At 45.8% G+C, this 19,000-nt stretch overlaps 1 protein-coding gene across 4 annotated transcripts in view; it reads left to right on the forward strand.

Moving 5' to 3' along the window:
- The window catches only part of ACAP2 (ArfGAP with coiled-coil, ankyrin repeat and PH domains 2), a 121,001-nt gene that overhangs the window by 40,766 nt on the left and 61,235 nt on the right, over window positions 1-19,000 (forward strand). For all 4 annotated transcript variants that reach the window (XM_077826195.1, XM_077826192.1, XM_077826194.1 and 1 more), the window contains exons 7-9: window positions 802-846; window positions 2,402-2,497; window positions 10,022-10,096. In XM_077826195.1, the coding sequence (XP_077682321.1) occupies window positions 802-846; window positions 2,402-2,497; window positions 10,022-10,096 (216 nt within the window). The remainder of the gene's footprint in view (window positions 1-801; window positions 847-2,401; window positions 2,498-10,021; window positions 10,097-19,000) is intronic.

Genomic DNA, 19,000 nt, shown 5'->3' on the forward strand with positions numbered 1-19,000 from the left:
TCTGAGTGTGTGTGTGTGTGTGTGTTGCAGAATGCTTTCCAAAGCATTGGATGTGTAGCTTTAAAATACCATGTTTTTGTTTACAAGTTCTGTAAAAATATTGTACTTATTAGCATTAAACAGACATACTAAGGAAGTGAATTCCACAATAATGTATGTGTCCGTTAAGTGAGGGTTTTTTGAGAAAATCTTATATTGTGGCAGGTAATTAAAGCCACTGACGAGAAAGCAAGAAGAGGACTAGATACATGTGAAAAATCAGATATTGCACATAAAATAAGACAAGGGGCATGAATGTTACTTTCTTGGATAACCAATGAACACAAGTGGTTAGTGATGTCAACTAACTTAATAGCATGATTGAGGTGGCAAAGATAAAATGTAATTAGCTTAATAGAATTCTTGCGAAGACTTTTAGACTCCGCTCCCAGAGGTGGGGACCCAGTCATCTTAAGTGACTTTAAAGTGTCTGACATGTTTTGGCATTACATGAATAGATTTTAAGAACATAACCCATGAGGTTTGTAAAATACTTTTTTCAACTAATATTGAAACTTTGTGAGCATCTTTTGGGAATTCTAGCATTGCAAGTTTTTTCTCTTAACTGTAAATGGCGATGGTAAATACAATTAGTTGCAGTCTTCTCTGTAATATTAAAAAAATTTCTATGAAGTCAGATTTTTGAATTCTGTTTTCCCCATATTTTAAGGTTACTTTATTTATTAACAGTTACACATAACCTGGATTATTGCAGTTTGCGTGGGGACTGGTGAATAAAGCAAGATGTTTATTTTTTCCTAGATTAATGTTCTTCAATCTAAGAGAAGATCAGAGATCTTAAAATCGGTAAGATCTTTACATTTTATGTGTAAAATGTCTGATTAAATCTGAAATATAAAAAATAAACATTTGAGACTACAAGTTGCTACCCTCTGATCAGCGACCTATGTAACATGAATTTGTCTGTTTGTCTCCATGTCGCACAGCCACCATCACAACTGGCACGCTGGCTGGTGGTAGCAAGAGAGGCTAAGACTGGGTGGGCATGTGAACTACACTCTATCACTGTGCCTGCACTGCAGTCGGAGGTGGGATTGCAGCTCATGTAGGCGCACCCATGCTAACTTTAATTTAGCAAGTGCAGCTAAAAATAGCAGTGAAGAGACGATGGCTTGGGCTTCAGCGCAGACTGTACAAATCTTCCCAGAAACCTGGATGTGTGTGTGTTGTGCTAGCTGCCCCAAGATCCACGCCACCACATCGTCACTGCTATTTCTAGCTGTGGTAGCTAGCTTAAAGTTTGTCCCGGTGTGCCCACCTGAGCTGCACTTGCAGCTCTGACTGCAGCGTAGACATACACCTAATGGTGATCCTTTCACATCAGGGTGGAGGAAATCACTAAGGTTTTATGGCTATTGTGTATGCTGTACATGTTTTGTAGCGAAACTTGAATAGTTTGGCCTCCAAGGCTTTCAATAAGGCACCCTTTGGGAAAGCTGCATTCACTTAAAATTAGTACTTCTCCAAATCTGTTTTCAAGGTTGTCTCTCGTTTCCTTAAAATGGCACATTTTTACATGAAGAAAATAGATTGGGACCATTTGAGGCTAATGTACATTTTTGCTTCCAATCTCATCTCTTTTGAGTGCCAGATACATAACTGGAGACCGTGTCCTTGACTTTGTCCCTTTCAAATTCCACTTTCCATTCCTTCACATGTTTTTTTCATGAGATTAAATGAATTATACAAACTGTGACAGGTTGGGTCATTATTACAAACCAATCTTTTTCTCTGTGCCTTTGGAATCCTGGATATCTTCCCTTCTTTTTTTCTCACAATGTATGCAGACTGCTTGATGGTTTCGTCTCTTGTTTTTGGTGAGTCGTCTTGGAAATCCCAGGGAAGCAGATTGTGAGCTATTTCAGCTGTAACTGTAGAAGTTATGGATCTTTAACAAGCAGATTCTGTGCCTTCCAGCTGGTTTCTTAGGTGTTTGAGTGGCATATTTTTTTAACAAGTTTTAAATAATCGGACTAAAACATGATCTCACCTGTCAATCAGGTTTTATAGGATAATTTTATTAGCCCGTTTATGAAAGATTTAACTTGGTGGGATGATTCATTTCTGTCTTGACCCTCGTATAGTCATTTAGACCTGTGCAAAGTGACCACAGAGTGGGTGTAGAGCACTACCAAGGCAGAATGGTAGTATTTTGCATGCACCTTGCACTCACTTTGTACTCATGTGTATCTCCACGAAGTGCAGAGCAGTGGAGAATTAAGCCCTGCACTTCAAGCTTGTTTGTGAGAGTTCATTCAGTGTGAGTTATGTATGCAAGATCTGATAACGCTCTATTTAAAACTCCTTTCTAACATATACTTGTATTCTTTCTTCCTTCTAGATGTTATCCTTTATGTATGCTCATCTGACCTTCTTTCATCAAGGCTATGATCTATTTAGCGAGCTTAGGCCATACATGAATGATCTTGGAGCACAGGTAATGTTACAATACAACTCCTGAATTAAAATGCACATACTAATTTGTGCTTGGGAAAACCGTTGGGGAGAACTATGTATGTACCAGAGCCACTGTACGTTTATGCAATAAAAGTGGAAACTTTGGGAGATAGCCAAGATGAAGGCATAGTGTCACCATAAAAATTATACATTTAAAAATGTGTTACTAATTAAATGCAAAAAAAAAAGTTAATACAACATTAAGGCTGCACATAAAAATAAATTTTATTTCCTTGCATTTTTCAGATTTCCCACAGCAAAATTTCCTTTTCCTTAATTTTCTTAATTAAGTTCCACATATATAGTAAAATCTGTCCCTGTTTTGTTAAGTATGTTCATGTTGTTCAGTATATACTGTAAAATGTACAAGTTTATTCAATGCGTCAGTTAATTTTTCCCCCCTCTGTACTTTCTTCTTTCTATTACCTTATATACTTGTTCATAAGCCGAATATTTTTGGTAAAAAAGTGATGCATCAAAGAGCAGGGGTCGGCTTATAAACGGGTCAGCACCAAAATTTGATTTTAAACTCTATGAAATCATTGAATTGAATATCTAATACATTGTCGTTTTGTTTACCTGGAGCGTTGGCAGGAACGGAGCCCCTCAGCTCCCTGTGACTGCGGTTCGCTGTTCACAGCCATTGGGAGCTGTGGGAAGTGGCTTACCCTGATGGGCTGGGAGGCAAAGTTTGCCAACCCCGGAAATATAGGGTTGGCTTACGAAAGGGTCATACAGTTTTTACTATTTTTACCTATCCATCTTGGAGGGGTCAGCTTATAAACGAACAGGCTAATGAACAAGTGTATACGGTATGTTAAGATCATGTCTATTTTTTGTTGTGAAGAATTGTGCTTGTTGAGTTTAATAGAATATCAGGGTTGGAAGGGACCTCAGGAGGTCATCTAGTCCCACCCCCTGCTCAAAGCAGGACCAACCCCAACTAAATCATCCCAGCCAGGGCTTTGTCAAGCCTGACCTTTTAAAAACCTCTAAGGAAGGAGATTCTACCACCTCTCTAGGTAACGCATTCCAGTGCTTCACCACCCTCGTAGTGAAAAAGTTTTTCCTAATATCCAACCTAAACCTCCCCCACTGCAACTTGAGACCATTACTCCTCGTTCTGTCATCTGCCACCACTGAGAACAGTCTAGATCCATCCTCTTTGGAACCCCCTTTCAGGTAGTTGAAAGCAGCTATCAAATACCCCCTCATTCTTCACTTCGGCAGACTAAACAATCCCAGTTCCCTCAGCCTCTCCTCATAAGTCATGTGTTCCAGTCCCCTAATCATTTTTGTTGCCTTCCACTGGACGTTTTCCAATTTTTCCACATCCTTCTTGTAGTGTGGGGTCCAAAAGTGGACACAGTACTCCAGATGAGGCCTCACCAATGTTGAATAGAGGGGAACGATCACATCCGTCGATCTGCTGGCAGTGCCCCTACTTATACATCCCAAAATGCCATTGACCTTCTTGGCAACAACAGCACACTGTTGACTCATATCCAGCTCTCGTTCACTGTAACCCCTAGGTCCTTTTCTGCAGAACTGCTGCCGAGCCATTCGGTCCCTAGTCTGTAGCAGTGCACTGGATTCTTCCGTCCTAAGTGCAGGACTCTGCACTTGTCCTTAGAATCATAGAATCATAGAATATCAGGGTTGGAAGGGACCCCTGAAGGTCATCTAGTCCAACCCCCTGCTCGAAGCAGGACCAATTCCCAGTTAAATCATCCCAGCCAGGGCTTTGTCAAGCCTGACCTTAAAAACTTCCAAGGAAGGAGATTCCACCACCTCCCTAGGCAACGCATTCCAGTGTTTCACCACCCTCTTAGTGAAAAAGTTTTTCCTAATATCCAATCTAAACCTCCCCCACTGCAACTTGAAGCCATTACTCCTCGTTCTGTCATCTGCTACCATTGAGAACAGTCTAGAGCCATCCTCTTTGGAACCCCCTTTCAGGTAGTTGAAAGCAGCTATCAAATCCCCCCTCATTCTTCTCTTCTGCAGGCTAAACAATCCCAGCTCCCTCAGCCTCTCCTCAGAAGTCATGTGTTCTAGACCCCTAATCATTTTTGTTGCCCTTCGCTGGACTCTCTCCAATTTATCCACATCCTTCTTGTAGTGTGGGGCCCAAAACTGGACACAGTACTCCAGATGAGGCCTCACCAATGTCGAATAGAGGGGGACGATCACGTCCCTCGATCTGCTCGCTATGCCCCTACGTATACATCCCAAAATGCCATTGGCCTTCTTGGCAACAAGGGCACACTGCTGACTCATATCCAGCTTCTCGTCCACTGTCACCCCTAGGTCCTTTTCCGCAGAACTGCTGCCTAGCCATTCGGTCCCTAGTCTGTAGCGGTGCATTGGATTCTTCCGTCCTAAGTGCAGGACCCTGCACTTATCCTTATTGAACCTCATCAGATTTCTTTTGGCCCAATCCTCCAATTTGTCTAGGTCCTTCTGTATCCTATCCCTCCCCTCCAGCGTATCTACCACTCCTCCCAGTTTAGTATCGTCCGCAAATTTGCTGAGAGTGCAATCCACACCATCCTCCAGATCATTTATGAAGATATTGAACAAAACCGGCCCCAGGACCGACCCCTGGGGCACTCCACTTGACACCGGCTGCCAACTAGACATGGAGCCATTGATCACTACCCGTTGAGCCCGACAATCTAGCCAGCTTTCTACCCACCCTATAGTGCATTCATCCAGCCCATACTTCCTTAACTTGCTGACAAGAATACTGTGGGAGACCGTGTCAAAAGCTTTGCTAAAGTCAAGAAACAATACATCCACTGCTTTCCCTTCATCCACAGAACCAGTAATCTCATGATAAAAGGCGATTAGATTAGTCAGGCATGACCTTCCCTTGGTGAATCCATGCTGGCTGTTCCTGATCACTTTCCTTTCATGCAAGTACTTCAAGATTGATTCTTTGAGGACCTGCTCCATGATTTTTCCAGGGACTGAGGTGAGGCTGACTGGCCTGTAGTTCCCAGGATCCTCCTTCTTCCCTTTTTTAAAGATTGGCACTACATTAGCCTTTTTCCAGTCATCCGGGACTTCCCGGGTTCGCCACGAGTTTTCAAAGATAATGGCCAATGGCTCTGCAATCACAGCCGCCAATTCCTTCAGCACTCTCGGATGCAACTCGTCCGGCCCCATGGACTTGTGCACGTCCAGCTTTTCTAAATAGTCCCTAACCACCTCTATCTCCACAGAGGGCTGGCCATCTCTTCCCCATTTTGTGATGCCCAGCGTAGCAGTCTGGGAGCGCTGTCCTTGTTAGTGAAAACAGAGGCAAAAAAAGCATTGTTGAACCTCATCAGATTTCTTTTGGCCCAATCCTCTAATTTGTCTAGGGCCCTCTGTATCCTATCCTCCAGCGTATCTAGCTCTCCTCCCAGTTTAGTGTCATCTGCAAACTTGCTGAGGGTGCAGTTTCCATGAGAGAGTTACAATTGTTATATAATTTGTACTGGTAGCAGCCCCTATATTTGACAGGTTAGAAAGAAGGTATATTGTGTCATCCCAGAATGGGAGGGGATTCATTAGACTCTACAGAAAACTTTAGCAGATACCTACTGATCATGCTCATAAGTGAATTTTCAGTTGCTTGTAACCAGTCTGGTTGTGGATGTATTTTAAAATGGCTACTATTTACACGTTGACTTTTGAAGTTCAGTTGATTTTAGCTCTCTCTACAGAAGAAGCATGGCATTAATTTTTTTCAATGAGAGAACCATATTCCTTTCATAATTCAAATGTATGACATGATTTTTCTTAAGCTTTCAGCAATAGCATCACCCTTCAGTTGAAAGCAGGGATGGGAAATGTCAGTCCAGAGAGCGTAGTTCAGAGTTTTAGTGGGAGACCTTAACCAGTGTGTGCTGCCTGGGGCTCTGTGTGTACCTCCATTCCCTCTTCTGCCACATGCCAGGGTCCCCCAGTTTCCCTCTGCCAGGGAATCTGTGTGCACTCCATTTGCCTCTAGCTCCCATATCAGGGTTCCCCATTCTTCTCCCATACTACTGGCTTTGTGTGTGCCCCTTCCCTCCTCCCCCATGTCATGGTCCCCTAATACCCAGAACTCCTGGTGAGGGGGAATCCCCTATTCCTCTTTCACTGTTCCAGAGTGCCTCACCAAGGCAGGGGCTGTGTGCGCAGACCATTGCTCCTTTCCCTTGCATGCCAGGGACTCTGTCTGCTTCCCATTTCCTCTGCATCTCACAGCAGGTTTTCCCATTATCATGTCAGGAGCTCAGTGTCTCTTCTTTTCCTTCCCCAAAGTACACCCCACCTCCCAGGGGAGTAGGCAGGGGGCTAGGAGGAGGGAAAGAATGAAGCCGCCTCCTCTCTCCTATCCCTCTGGCTGCCTCTGCTGACTGACATCTGTCCCATGGCTCCCAGCAGGGAGAGCAGCTGTTTCTTCTCTCTCTCTCGGGATGTAAGTCATTCAGGGTGTCAACATGTTCCATTCTGCTGGGAGGATGAGCAGGGATAGTGTTATGCTGGAAGATGTGAATAGGTGTCATCATCTAGTTGGATATATAGACTATTTCAGAGGTGCTTAGAGCTGTGGCTTTGCTAATCAGGTGGCAGGGGCTCCTTGTGCCCCCCCCCCCTTTTCCCTTTTGGTTTTTGGAATTCCCCCCAAATCAATAGGGTTTTACCCTTTGAGGCCTGAACACTCCCTGAAATTTTGAAATTGATCAGAAATGGTGTTCAGATGTCATCGTGTTATAGACCAACAGAAATGCTGTCAAGTTGAGCATAAGGCCTTTGCAAAATCAGCCAGTGATGTGAAAGGATTCAGCTGAAAAAAATCAGCTTAGAAAATTATTTTGTGCCTTTTTTGAACAAATGCATGTGATTGATTCCCCCCGGGGTGCCATCTGGAGCTGGGGTACCACTGAGCACTCTGACCCACCAGCCTGGGCTCCCTTTCACACTGTGCTGCTGTGACTAGTTGCAAAGGCCTCCAAGCTTGCACTTTCACCAGCATTCACACAGGTAGGGACACGCCCAGCTGCAGTCACATGCATGCTTTCTAACCATCAGCTTCCTAGCCTAGGACCCCGGAGCGGTACTGTCCTGTCACGGTCAAATCTGGCCAGTATATGGGTTTAACACCTTGTACGCCTCTCCCTCAATGTGAAGAGGACCATACATGCTTGTGGTGACCAAGCTGAGATTTTCCCCAGAGACCTTAGTTAAACGCACACTGATTTGGATTAAAACATAAAATAAGTTTAACTACAAAAGGATAGATTTTTAAGTGATAAGTGGTAGCAAACAGATCAAAGCAGATTACCTAGTAAATAAACAAAACCGCAAACTGAGCTTAACATACTAGATAGGTAGGATATGAATTAGTAAATTCTCACCCTGAGTGGTAAAGAGGCTGGCAGATTCTTAAGGCACAAGCTACCTTGGCTTTGCAGCTTGGGTTTCCCAGGTTTTCATACACAGGCTAGAAATCCCTTTAGCCTGGGACCATCACTTCCCCCCATTCAGTCTTTGTTCCTCAGGTGTTTCCAGGTGTTGTAGGGAGAGTGAGGTACCATCATGATGTCATTTCCTCCATTTTATATCTTCTCACTTTCTGGAAAGCTCTTTTGCTATGCCCTGGGTCAAACAGTTCCCACTGTGTAGTGCTATCTCTACACAGAGAGAGGTTTCTATTGTACACAGTTGCTGGGGTAATCCTGGTGCTTTTGTGCATTTCCTCAATAAGCTATTAACATTGTCTGGCCTTTTTACTGTTGGACCTGAAAGACTGCTTGTGGGTGTGTTCAACGTCAGAACATGTTTCAGTAATACATACCTAGCCAAACTTCATAACTTCACATACAACGATAGCACATACAATCCAATGACATATTAATGTCGAGCAGAGCAAGACTTCTAGAATGATGCGGGGATTTAGTACTGCAGTCATCTTCCACCCTGTGCAGCGGGGTGGGGGGAGTGCTGGCAAGAAGCCAAGTACGGCTTCCAGATTCTGAGGTCAGTTTTGTGCCAGGCCTGGCCCTATGAAGTTTAGAGCAGTCGAAGGCCTGTTCTAAACATGGCCAGATAGTAATGGAACCCCAAGGATAGCTGGAGTAAAGCATGCTCTGGACACCCGCTGTACTAGAGGGTAGAGGGGCGATAGCAGAGGAACCAGCTACAGAGCATCTATTCCTCCTGAGGAAATGGCAAACAGAGATGCGGCCAGTCTCCATCCCTTTTGCATTGCCGTAATGGTAGAAATGAGAAGGGCTGGGCAGACTTCCTCACCCATAGTTAGTTTTACACGATGAGTTTCTCTACTAGGGATTCTGTTGGTCAGATACTGTGCCCTTCTCCACGACTGACTTGTGGTGGTGAAGTGCAGTTGCTCTCTGATACATACAACTTTGCTACCCCAGTGCTGAGGTAGGGCAAAGGCTGCACAAAATCACATATGCAAAATTGCTGGTCATCACTCTGTTTAGTGCCAACTCTTAGTCCTCCAGCCGTAACTTCTTTATCTGCATTAATGTTCAGTGATCTTGTAACACTGATTGGGGCTGAGGGAAGTATAATATTCTGGTTTGGGGTAAAAGGACCAAATTACCGTACTTAATTTTTATAGGATGTTGAAAGACTAAAGTCTACAAGAGTATACAAAATATTATACCACGCTGTATCGTACCAAAGGATCTGTCAACGAGCTTCTATCTCCACCACATCAGAATACCTTTTAACCAGTCATATATTCATAGATCTCTCTCAAGTAATTCTGGGCAAAAGCACTGACATCAGTAACGGTATTATCATAGTTCTACTGATATTTTATTACAAGACAGGTTTTAAATAGTGATATTTTTTATCTTAAGACATTTAAATGTGGTTTTTTTTTAGAAATATCTCCTGTATGCCATGTTTTCTGCAATAATCACTATTTTTACAACATCTGGGAAGCCGCAAACCACCTGAATAGCTATAGAACCTTGCCCCATTTAATGCTGTCTCAGGGAGCACATGGGAGCTGTCAATTTTAAAAAAGCTCAGCTGGGGACATCACCACCTTCTCTTTGGAGGGGAAAGTCCCCAACCTCCCCTTCTGTCTGGCTTTCTCTGCTAATGCCACTGCTGCTGAACGGACCAGTCAGCCAGCAAGAGCAGCTAAAGCATGAGTCATTCCTTTCTTCAGAGGCTGAACATGTCATCAATGCAGTGTACCAGTCGCATATCCCTGGCACCATACTATTCTTGGAAACGTTTTCCTTAGAGCCTAAAGGAAATGTACACCTATCAAAGAGGTTTTGTGTCAGGAAAATTTGTCCTGTTAATTCAGAATGGTAGTAAAATGCTTTAAACAGGACTTTAGTTGATATTAAAGGTAAATGTCTGTGATCAAGGAAGTGACCTTCCTGTGTATAAGGCAAGTCATGCAATGTCTAGACATAATATATTTTTTCTAACATGCATTATAAAGTCTAAAGAGCCAAATTTCTTTTTCTCTTTACAGCTGGATCAGTTGGGTGTAGATGCTGCAAAGGAGAAGAGAGATATGGAGCAAAAGCACTCCACTATTCAACAAAAGGTACTTGAAGGAATGTAAAATAGAAACTGTACACACATTTTGTACATCTGTTTGGTATGTCTCAGCAACAGAGCATAACTGCATTAGAACTGCTAGAAATAGTGTCCTTGCAGTGCAGTGAAATAGAATTACAGGTAATTAAACGGAGAGATGGTTTGCAGACGTTCGGATTGTGTTACCAAACAAGGTCACAATATTTCTGTGCGCTAGCTAAAATATCAATTTCACTGTTCTACTGAATGACTATATTCAAATGCTGAGAAATATAACCCATTTATTAGAAACCTGACTCTGAATATGGTATCTTGGAGTCTTCTTTGCCATAAAGTTAACTTTTTGCTTGCTGTAATTGTTATAGAAAGGGCATCCTCCATGTGGCCTTGTAGATGTACGTTCTTTTTACTTTCTTCCTGAATTGGGGCGAAATATAGTGTTTTGAAGTTGAGAGTATCTGCCACTCTTGTAGACAAACAGTTAAAGAAAACCCAAGGGGAAGCTTGGCTTGTATTTCTTATTTAAATGTATATGAATGTGAAAGCTAAACACTAACTGAAAGTTAATTATTGGCAAATTTGGATATGTACTAACTGGTGCTATTGCATGTTGGGAAAATTGCAGCCAGTTAAAGTGGAACAAAGCATCTTCAGTCGCATGAATAGTTATAAAGATCTGGGTCAATATTCATTTTCTTATTGTAATGCTAGAATTTAATAAGAAAATTCAGTAGCAAAATGAAGTTGGGAATAGGATGGAAGTTCTTTTTTGGGGAAAAGCTATAGCTGGAAAGTAATAGCTTCTGTTAGAGAGCAGCAGCACCTGGCACAGGATTAAGACCTCTCTTGGTACATACTATCAATTGACCATTGAAGGAATAAGTTACGTGATTAGTTACCATGAGCTATAATAATTGCTGTAGGCCCATTATCCTTACTTGTTTTGTTTTTTTCCTTAAATGCTGCATAAGGCTGCATTACAGGTAAACTATTTCTAATAAGCTGAGTGGTTACTATGGAGCTTTGATAAAGAAATCCAGTACTTATGGAAACCTGATCAGTTAGAACTTCAAAAACACGAATTGGATCTTACTTCTTGTTGCCGTTCAACTACTGCACTTGAGTTAGGTTAGCAAACTATATGAAAATAATTCATCAAGTCATCTGTAATTATTTTAGTTTCTTAATAATGTTACACCGTTTACAAAGACTCCCAGTGCGTTTACAGATGCTATTCATGCTGGTTTTGCTCTAAAAAGCCCTAGGGTTTAGGCCTTGTTTCTGTTGGACATATGCTCCTCATCTCATAAGTCAGGATCACCTCATTTGCTGTGATGATAGTCCCTAAATTCATCATTCTGGGGCTTGAAGGAAGACAGAGTTTTTGGTGGAAAGCGCTTAACTTGAACAGCAGCTTCTTAAATTGCTTTCCTTGTCTCTCTATCCTCTTCAGATCCTTCCACTTGCCTATGTACCAGGTTTAAGCTTCTTGCCTCGCAGGGCCTTCACAGCTCTCAGCTGGCCTAAAGCCTAGCTCTGGTTTCTTGTGTCATCTCATTTCCCTGTCACTCGATCTAGAGTGCCAGCCCTTGCTGTCCCATTTCTTTCCTTCTCCCCCTCCCATTCCCATCATTGTACCTTCTTCCATACTGCCCATAGGCATGAACCCTCACAATGTTGGCAAGCCAAGCACTTCCCTCCTCCTACCAGTATTCACATCCCTCCTAAAGGTTCACTTATTCCCACAAACATTAACCTTCAATAAAAAGTGCGTGTGTGTGTATGTGTGTATATATAATTCATAGTTTTAACTTGACACCTTATCTAGGTTTTACGGTGTGTGTATTCTTCTTTGAGTACTTGCTCATGTCCATTCCATGTTGTGCGCATGCCATGTGCACTGTTGCCGGAGATTTTTCCCTCAGTGGTATCCGTTGGGCCGGCTCCAGCACCCTCTGGTGCTGCGCGCTTATGCATCGGTATAAGGGGCCCCACGGACCCCACTCCCTCTGAGTTCCTTCTTACCACCTGTGATGGCTACTGGAACAACTCCTCTTGCTTTGGCAAGGTGTCTTTCAGTGGTTTCGTCTGTTTCCTAGTTTTTTAATCTTAGTATAATTGTAGCATAAATATTATAAATAAGACTAGCGTAGATAGTTAGAACCCCTCCTGTGGCATGACCCACATTCCAGTTGTCTGAAGTGTCTGGGAGTGGCTCACGTATGAGAGCGCTGTCAAATTTGTTGAGAATTTAAGCCTCGTATGAAGAAAGACAGAGGCTAGATCGAGGTCTATCCTAATAGAAGCCGCTCTTAGACTGGCTTTGGAGCCAAGCTGCTTGCATTTGGCACAGAGCACTTGGGCCTCAGTGCAAAACACTCCTCCAGGACTGCATGTATCCCGATACCATTCTCTATCTCTGGTGCTGAGGAAGAAACATAAAAAGCAATAATCAGAGAGGGCGCTTGCTGGTGCCAAAGAGAGAAAGGCAAGCAAGGGGAAGGTAGTAGAGTGCAACCCATGTTGGACCACTCCGCCCCCTTCCTTCCCTTCTGCACCGTTGACTCCGCCCAGAATGTTGATTCTGTTGCGGGACCCTCTGCTGATGCCGAGAAGTCATTGTGGCACCAGTGGAATCATGGTGCCTTCAACCCCAGAGGCCTTTGCAGCAGCCAAGGACTTATTACTCCTGGTACCACCGACTCCAATGGTACAACCACCAGCTCCGATGAGCATGAGCAGGAGAGAACATGGTGTTCCGAGCTCCTTCCCAGCACCGTGACCTTTGATACCTTCCAGGGGCAAACTGACCCTACTTTCTTCTATGAGGTCAACCCCAGTCCAGCACTTGTTGCCAGACTCTCAACACTGATTCGTGGAAGTGAGGGTTACCGCTCCCCTGTGGTCACCTCAGGACTCCTCCTACACCCAGTCCAAGAACTGCTACCGGTACCCATCTTATGTGCTGCCGGACCCTGGTGAGGTTCTCTTTGCTGGTACCTGCCAGGTGGTCAGGGCTTATGCAGTGGCCATTCTGGAACCCATGAGGGTTTTCCCTGGTATCGGGTCCATCTCCTCACCGGTTCTACTCGGTTGCTTCTGAGAGGAGAGCTCCTGCACCACTCCATTCGGCACTGAACCCAGTACTGACACAGGACATGGACCCCATTGAGGTAGTTGAGACTGAAGAAGAGGAAGTAGTCCCCCCCGGTACAGGCCTCTTCCTCCCATCTCTGGACCAAGCGGCTCACTGCTGCAAGATGACTTTATATCCTATCAAGCAGAAGGACACACAGAAACCCAATCTGTTTGGGAGAAACATTTATTCGCCAGGCAGACTACAGCCATGAATCTCGAACCAAGAAGCCCTGCTTGGGAGATGCAAAATTACAACTTGTGGGACTCCTCAAATGTAAAGACTCTGTGCCTCAGGACTCAAGGCAGGAATCCTCTGCCCTCTTAGAGGAGGGAAAGAACGTTGCCAGAACCTCTCTCCAGGCAGACCTGGACGCAGCCAACACGGTGGCCAGGCCAGTGGCCTTTGCAGTGGCTATGAGGCAGTGTTCTTGGCTGGAGTCTTCAGGGCTACCTCAGGAGGTCCAATAATTGATTCAGGACCTCCCTTTCAAAGGCTTATTGTTGTTTTTTGAAGCAAACGGACATAAAGCTCCAAGGCCTGAAGAACTCAAAGCCTACCCTCGGGTCCCTGGGCTTCTATGCTCCAGCCCCTTCAAGGAAACACTTGGAGCCTCAGTAGCCAACCCGTTTTTTCGGCTCTGCCACCAAGACAGGACTTGTTCAAAAGAAGAAGCGGAGGTTACAAGCGCATTCACTGCTTCCATCTGCCTCCGCCTCAATGCAGGGGTCGTATAGGTACTTTGGGCGGGCCCAAGCAGGCCTTTTGAAGGTGCACCTGAGGGCACTATGCCAGTTCCTGCTTTGGATCCTTTCCCGCCTTTGTTTTTGGACCAACTTTCCCACTTCAGCCTGGCGTGGTCCCACAACATGTCAGACCACTGGGTGCTAAATACAGTGGTGGGCAGTTATATCCTTCAGTTTTTGTCCACCCTTGCCTGCCACCACCCATCCCCGTTCCTCTTCAGGGACCCTTATCATGAACAACTCTTAGCCCTACAGGTGATGACTGTGGAAGAGGTACCTCAAAAATTGAGAGGGAAAGGGTTTTACTCCCAAAATTTCTTAATCCCAAAGGCCAAGTGGGCCCTTGGTCCCATTCTGGACCTGTGTCACCACAACAATTATCTCAAGAAACTGACGTTCCACATTGTCTCCCTAGCCTCCATCATCCCATCCTTGGATCCAGGGGACTGGTACACTGCCCTCGACTTGAAGGTTGCTTACTTTTACATTTCCATCTTCTGTGGCCACAGAAGATTCCTCAGATTTATGGTAAACCAGACTCATTATTAATTCACTGCTCTTCCTTTTGGCCTGTCCATGGCCCCCGGGTTCTTACAAAATGCATGGTGATGGTAGTGGCTTTCCTCAGAAGGCGAGGCATTCTAGTCTACCCGTACCTTGATGGCTGGCTGATCAAAGTCCAAGCAAAGAACAGCATCAGCATGGGCGAAGCCACCTTCTGAGTACTGAGCCTGTTGATAAAGGAACAGAAGCTGACTCTCATTCCAGTACAGAGAATAGAGTTTACTGGGGCAGTGTTCGACTTGACCAGGACAGAACCTTTCTTCCAGAGGCTCAATTCCAGACAATGTTGGACCTGATACCCAAGGTCATGGCCCATCCAATCACAGCAGTCCGATTTTGCCTCAAGCTCCTGGGACACATGACCACGTGCACTACGTGGTACGGCACATAAGGCTGTGCCTCAGGGCCTGCACGTGTGGTTAGGTTCAGTGTACTCGCCAAACAGACACCACCTGGACTCGGTGCTCACTGTTCCAGCCCTGGTCCCTGCCTCCCTCGACTGGTGTAAGAGCCCCCCTTCTGTGATGGCGGGTGTCCCCGTTGTCGCCCCTCAGCCGTCACTGTCTGGAGCGTCAGATGCTTTAGACCTGGGTTGGAGAGCACACCTCGATCCGCCGCATAGCCGGGGGGAGGGAATGGGGGAGCGATCCGAAAAAACCAACGCCACCCGCTGTGGCGCTTTGACTCACCCAGCGGCGCTCTGGCGGTCGCCCTCGCTCGCTCCGGGTGTCTGCCACCGAAGCCCCGGCGTGCGTGACGGTCCTGCCGCGGTGCCGCCAAAGCCCCGGGGCGCTGCCGGGTGAGTAAAAGCCCTGCAGCGGGTGGCGCCTTTTTTTTTTTTTTTTTTTGGATCACTCCCCCCGTTCCCTCAACAGGGGAAAATTTAAAAGGCACCAAGACATTGAGAAGGTGCCACTTGCGCTCAGTGGGGGAGCGGGCGCTGCCCCGCTCCCCCCTAGCTACGCTACTGACCTTGATCACCTCAGGACACAGGCCCTGCGGTCCCAGGACGGACTCTCCCAGCATGTAAATGTTAGGGAGCTCCAAGCGGTCTACTTAGTTTGCCAAGTGTTTCTTCCCCAAATCACAGGCAGACACCTCAGTCATCTTCTACAAGCAGAGAGGAGCACGTTCCTCCGCCCTGAGTCAAGAGGCCACACCTCTATGGGACTTCTGTGTAAAGCACTCAATTCACCTCGAGGCATCCAATCTTTCAAGAGGCAAGAGTGCCCTGGAAGATAATCTCAGCAGATCTTTTTCCCCTCACCACGAGTGGTCCCTTCACCCAGAGGTCATGAAGTGCATGCCCCAAAGGTGGGGATCTCCCCAGGTAGACCTGTTCGTGACCAAGCAGAACAGGAAAGCCCATCAGTTTTGTTCGCTGAACAGGAACAGCCCTGGCTCCCTTTCAGACGCTTCCTGTTTCCAGGAACAGAGCTTCTGTTCTATGCATTTCCTCAGTTTCTCTGGTACACAAGGTCCTTCTAAAAATCAAGTGGGGCAAGGCAAGAGCTATTCTTATAGCCCTAGTGCAGTCATGCCAACACTGGTTCGGCATGCTGTTAGACTTATCCATAGCGCTACTGCTTCCACTCCGCCTAGACGGATGGCCAGGATCCCCTGGGGGACTAACTTGAAGGGGAAAGGAGTCCAGGAGAGCTGGCTGTATTTCAAGGAATCCCTGTTGAGGTTACAGGGACAAACCATCCCAATGAGTCGAAAGAATAGTAAATATGGCAGGCGACCAGCTTGGCTTAACGGTGAAATCCTAGCGGATCTTAAACATAAAAAAGAAGCTTACCAGAAGTGGAAGGTTGGACATATGACCAGGGAAGAGTATAAAAATATTGCTCGGGCATGTAGGAATGAAATCAGGAGGGCCAAATCGCACTTGGAGCTGCAGCTAGCAAGAGATGTCGAGAGTAACAAGAAGGGTTTCTTCAGGTATGTTGGCAACAAGAAGAAAGCCAAAGAAAGTGTGGGCCCCTTAATGAATGAGGGAGGCAACCTAGTGACAGAGGATGTGGAAAAAGCTAATGTACTCAATGCTTTTTTTGCCTCTGTCTTCACTAACAAGGTCAGCTCCCAGATTGCTGCGCTGGGCATCACAACATGGGGAATAGATGGCCAGCCCTCTGTGGAGAAAGAGGTGGTTAGGGACTATTTAGAAAAGCTGGACGTGCACAAGTCCACGGGGCCGGACGAGTTGAATCCGAGAGTGCTAAAGGAATTGGCGGCTGTGATTGCAGAGCCATTGGCCATTATCTTTGAAAACTCGTGGCGAACGGGGGAAGTCCCAGATGACTGGAAAAAGGCTAATGTAGTGCCAATCTTTAAAAAAGGGAAGGAGGAGGATCCTGGGAACTACAGGCCAGTCAGCCTCACCTCAGTCCCTGGAAAAATCATGGAGCAGGTCCTCAAAGAATCAATCCTGAAGCACTTACATGAGAGGAAAGTGATCCAGGAACAGTCAGCATGGATTCACCAAGGGAAGGTCATGCCTGACTAATCTAATTGCCTTCTATGATGAGGTTACTGGTTCTGTGGATGAAGGGAAAGCAGTGGATGTATTGTTTCTTGACTTTAGCAAAGCTTTTGACACGGTCTCCCACAGTGTTCTTGTCAGCAAGTTAAAGTAGTATGGGCTGGATGAATGCACTATAAGGTGGGTAGAAAGTTGGCTAGATTGTCGGGCTCAACGGGTAGTGATCAATGGCTCCATGTCTAGTTGGCAGCCGGTGTCAAGTGGAGTGCCCCAGGGGTCGGTCCTGGGGCCGGTTTTGTTCAATATCTTCATAAATGATCTGGAGGATGGTGTAGATTGCACTCTCAGCAAATTTGCGGATGATACTAAACTGGGAGGAGTGGTAGATACGCTGGAGGGGAGGGATAGGATACAGAGGGACCTAGACAAATTTGGAGGATTGGGCCAAAAGAAATCTGATGAGGTTCAATAAGGATAAGTGCAGGGTCCTGCACTTAGGATGGAAGAATCCAATGCACAGCTACAGACTAGGGACCGAATGGCTAGGCAGCAGTTCTGCGGAAAAGGACCTAGGGGTGACAGTGGATGAGAAGCTGGATATGAGTCAGCAGTGTGCCCTTGTTGCCAAGAAGGCCAATGGCATTTTGGAATGTATAAGTAGGGGCATAGCGAGCAGATGGAGGGACGTGATCGTTCCCCTCTATTCAACATTGGTGAGGCCTCATCTGGAGTACTGTGTCCAGTTTTGGGCCCCACACTACAAGAAGGATGTGGATAAATTGGAGAGAGTCCAGCGAAGGGCAACAAAAATGATTAGGGGTCTAGAACACATGACTTATGAGGAGAGGCTGAGGGAGCTGGGATTGTTTAGCCTGCAGAAGAGAAGAATGAGGGGGGATTTGATAGCTGCTTTCAACTACCTGAAAGGGGGTTCCAAAGAGGATGGCTCTAGACTGTTCTCAATGGTAGCGGATGACAGAACGAGGAGTAATGGTCTCAAGTTGCAGTGGGGGAGGTTTAGATTGGATATTAGGAAAAACTTTTTCACTAAGAGGGTGGTGAAACACTGGAATGCATTACCTAGGGAGATGGTAGAATCTCCTTCCTTAGAGGTTTTTAAGGTCAGGCTTGAGAAAGCCCTGGCTGGGATGATTTAACTGGGAATTGGTCCTGCTTCGAGCAGGGGGTTGGACTAGATGACCTTCAGGGGTCCCTTCCAACCCTGATATTCTATGATTCTATGATTAGACCTGACCCTGGCTACGCGGCTGTAAGACAATGGCTGTTTACTCCACCTGAACCTCGTGTCCCTTTACCTGACTGCATGGAAGCTCCATGACTGAACCTGGAGGAGCAAACCTGTTTGGAACAAGTTTGACAGGTCTTGCTGGGTAGTAGGAAGCTGTCCACTAGAGCAACCTACCTCGCTAAGTGGAAGCATTTTTTTGATATGGTTGTCCCGACGAGGCCTTTCTGACTCAGTCTTCTCTTCAATCCATTTTGGACTGCTTGCTCCACCTTAAACAAGGAGGTCTGGCATTCACATCTGTCACACCTAGCAGCAGTCTCAGCCTTCCATCTGTCAGTGGGGGGAAGGTCATTTTTCTTTCACGGGATGACAATCCACTTTAAGGGGTTAGAGAGACTTTACTGTCAGGTTTGTGAACTGATTCCCATGTGGGATTTGAACTTGGTCCTTTTGAGCGGCTAGTATCATGTCCTCTGCTGTTTCTCTCCTGGAAGGTCGCCTTCCTGATAGCGATGACCTCAGCCAGAAAGGTCTCTGAAATCAGGGCCCTTATGTCAGAACCACTGTACGTGGTGTTCTTGAAGGGCAAGGTTCAACTGGGCCCCCCCCATATGGCCCTCCTGCCAAAGGTGGTCTCGCAGTTCCAAGGCAACCAAGCCATTTTCCCGCCAGTCGTCTTCCCAAAGCTGCACAAGAATTCAGAAGAGCGACAACTTCACTCATGGAATGTT

The sequence above is a fragment of the Eretmochelys imbricata genome, chromosome 9 (genome assembly GCF_965152235.1).
Source record: "Eretmochelys imbricata isolate rEreImb1 chromosome 9, rEreImb1.hap1, whole genome shotgun sequence".
NCBI lineage: Eukaryota > Metazoa > Chordata > Testudines > Cheloniidae > Eretmochelys > Eretmochelys imbricata.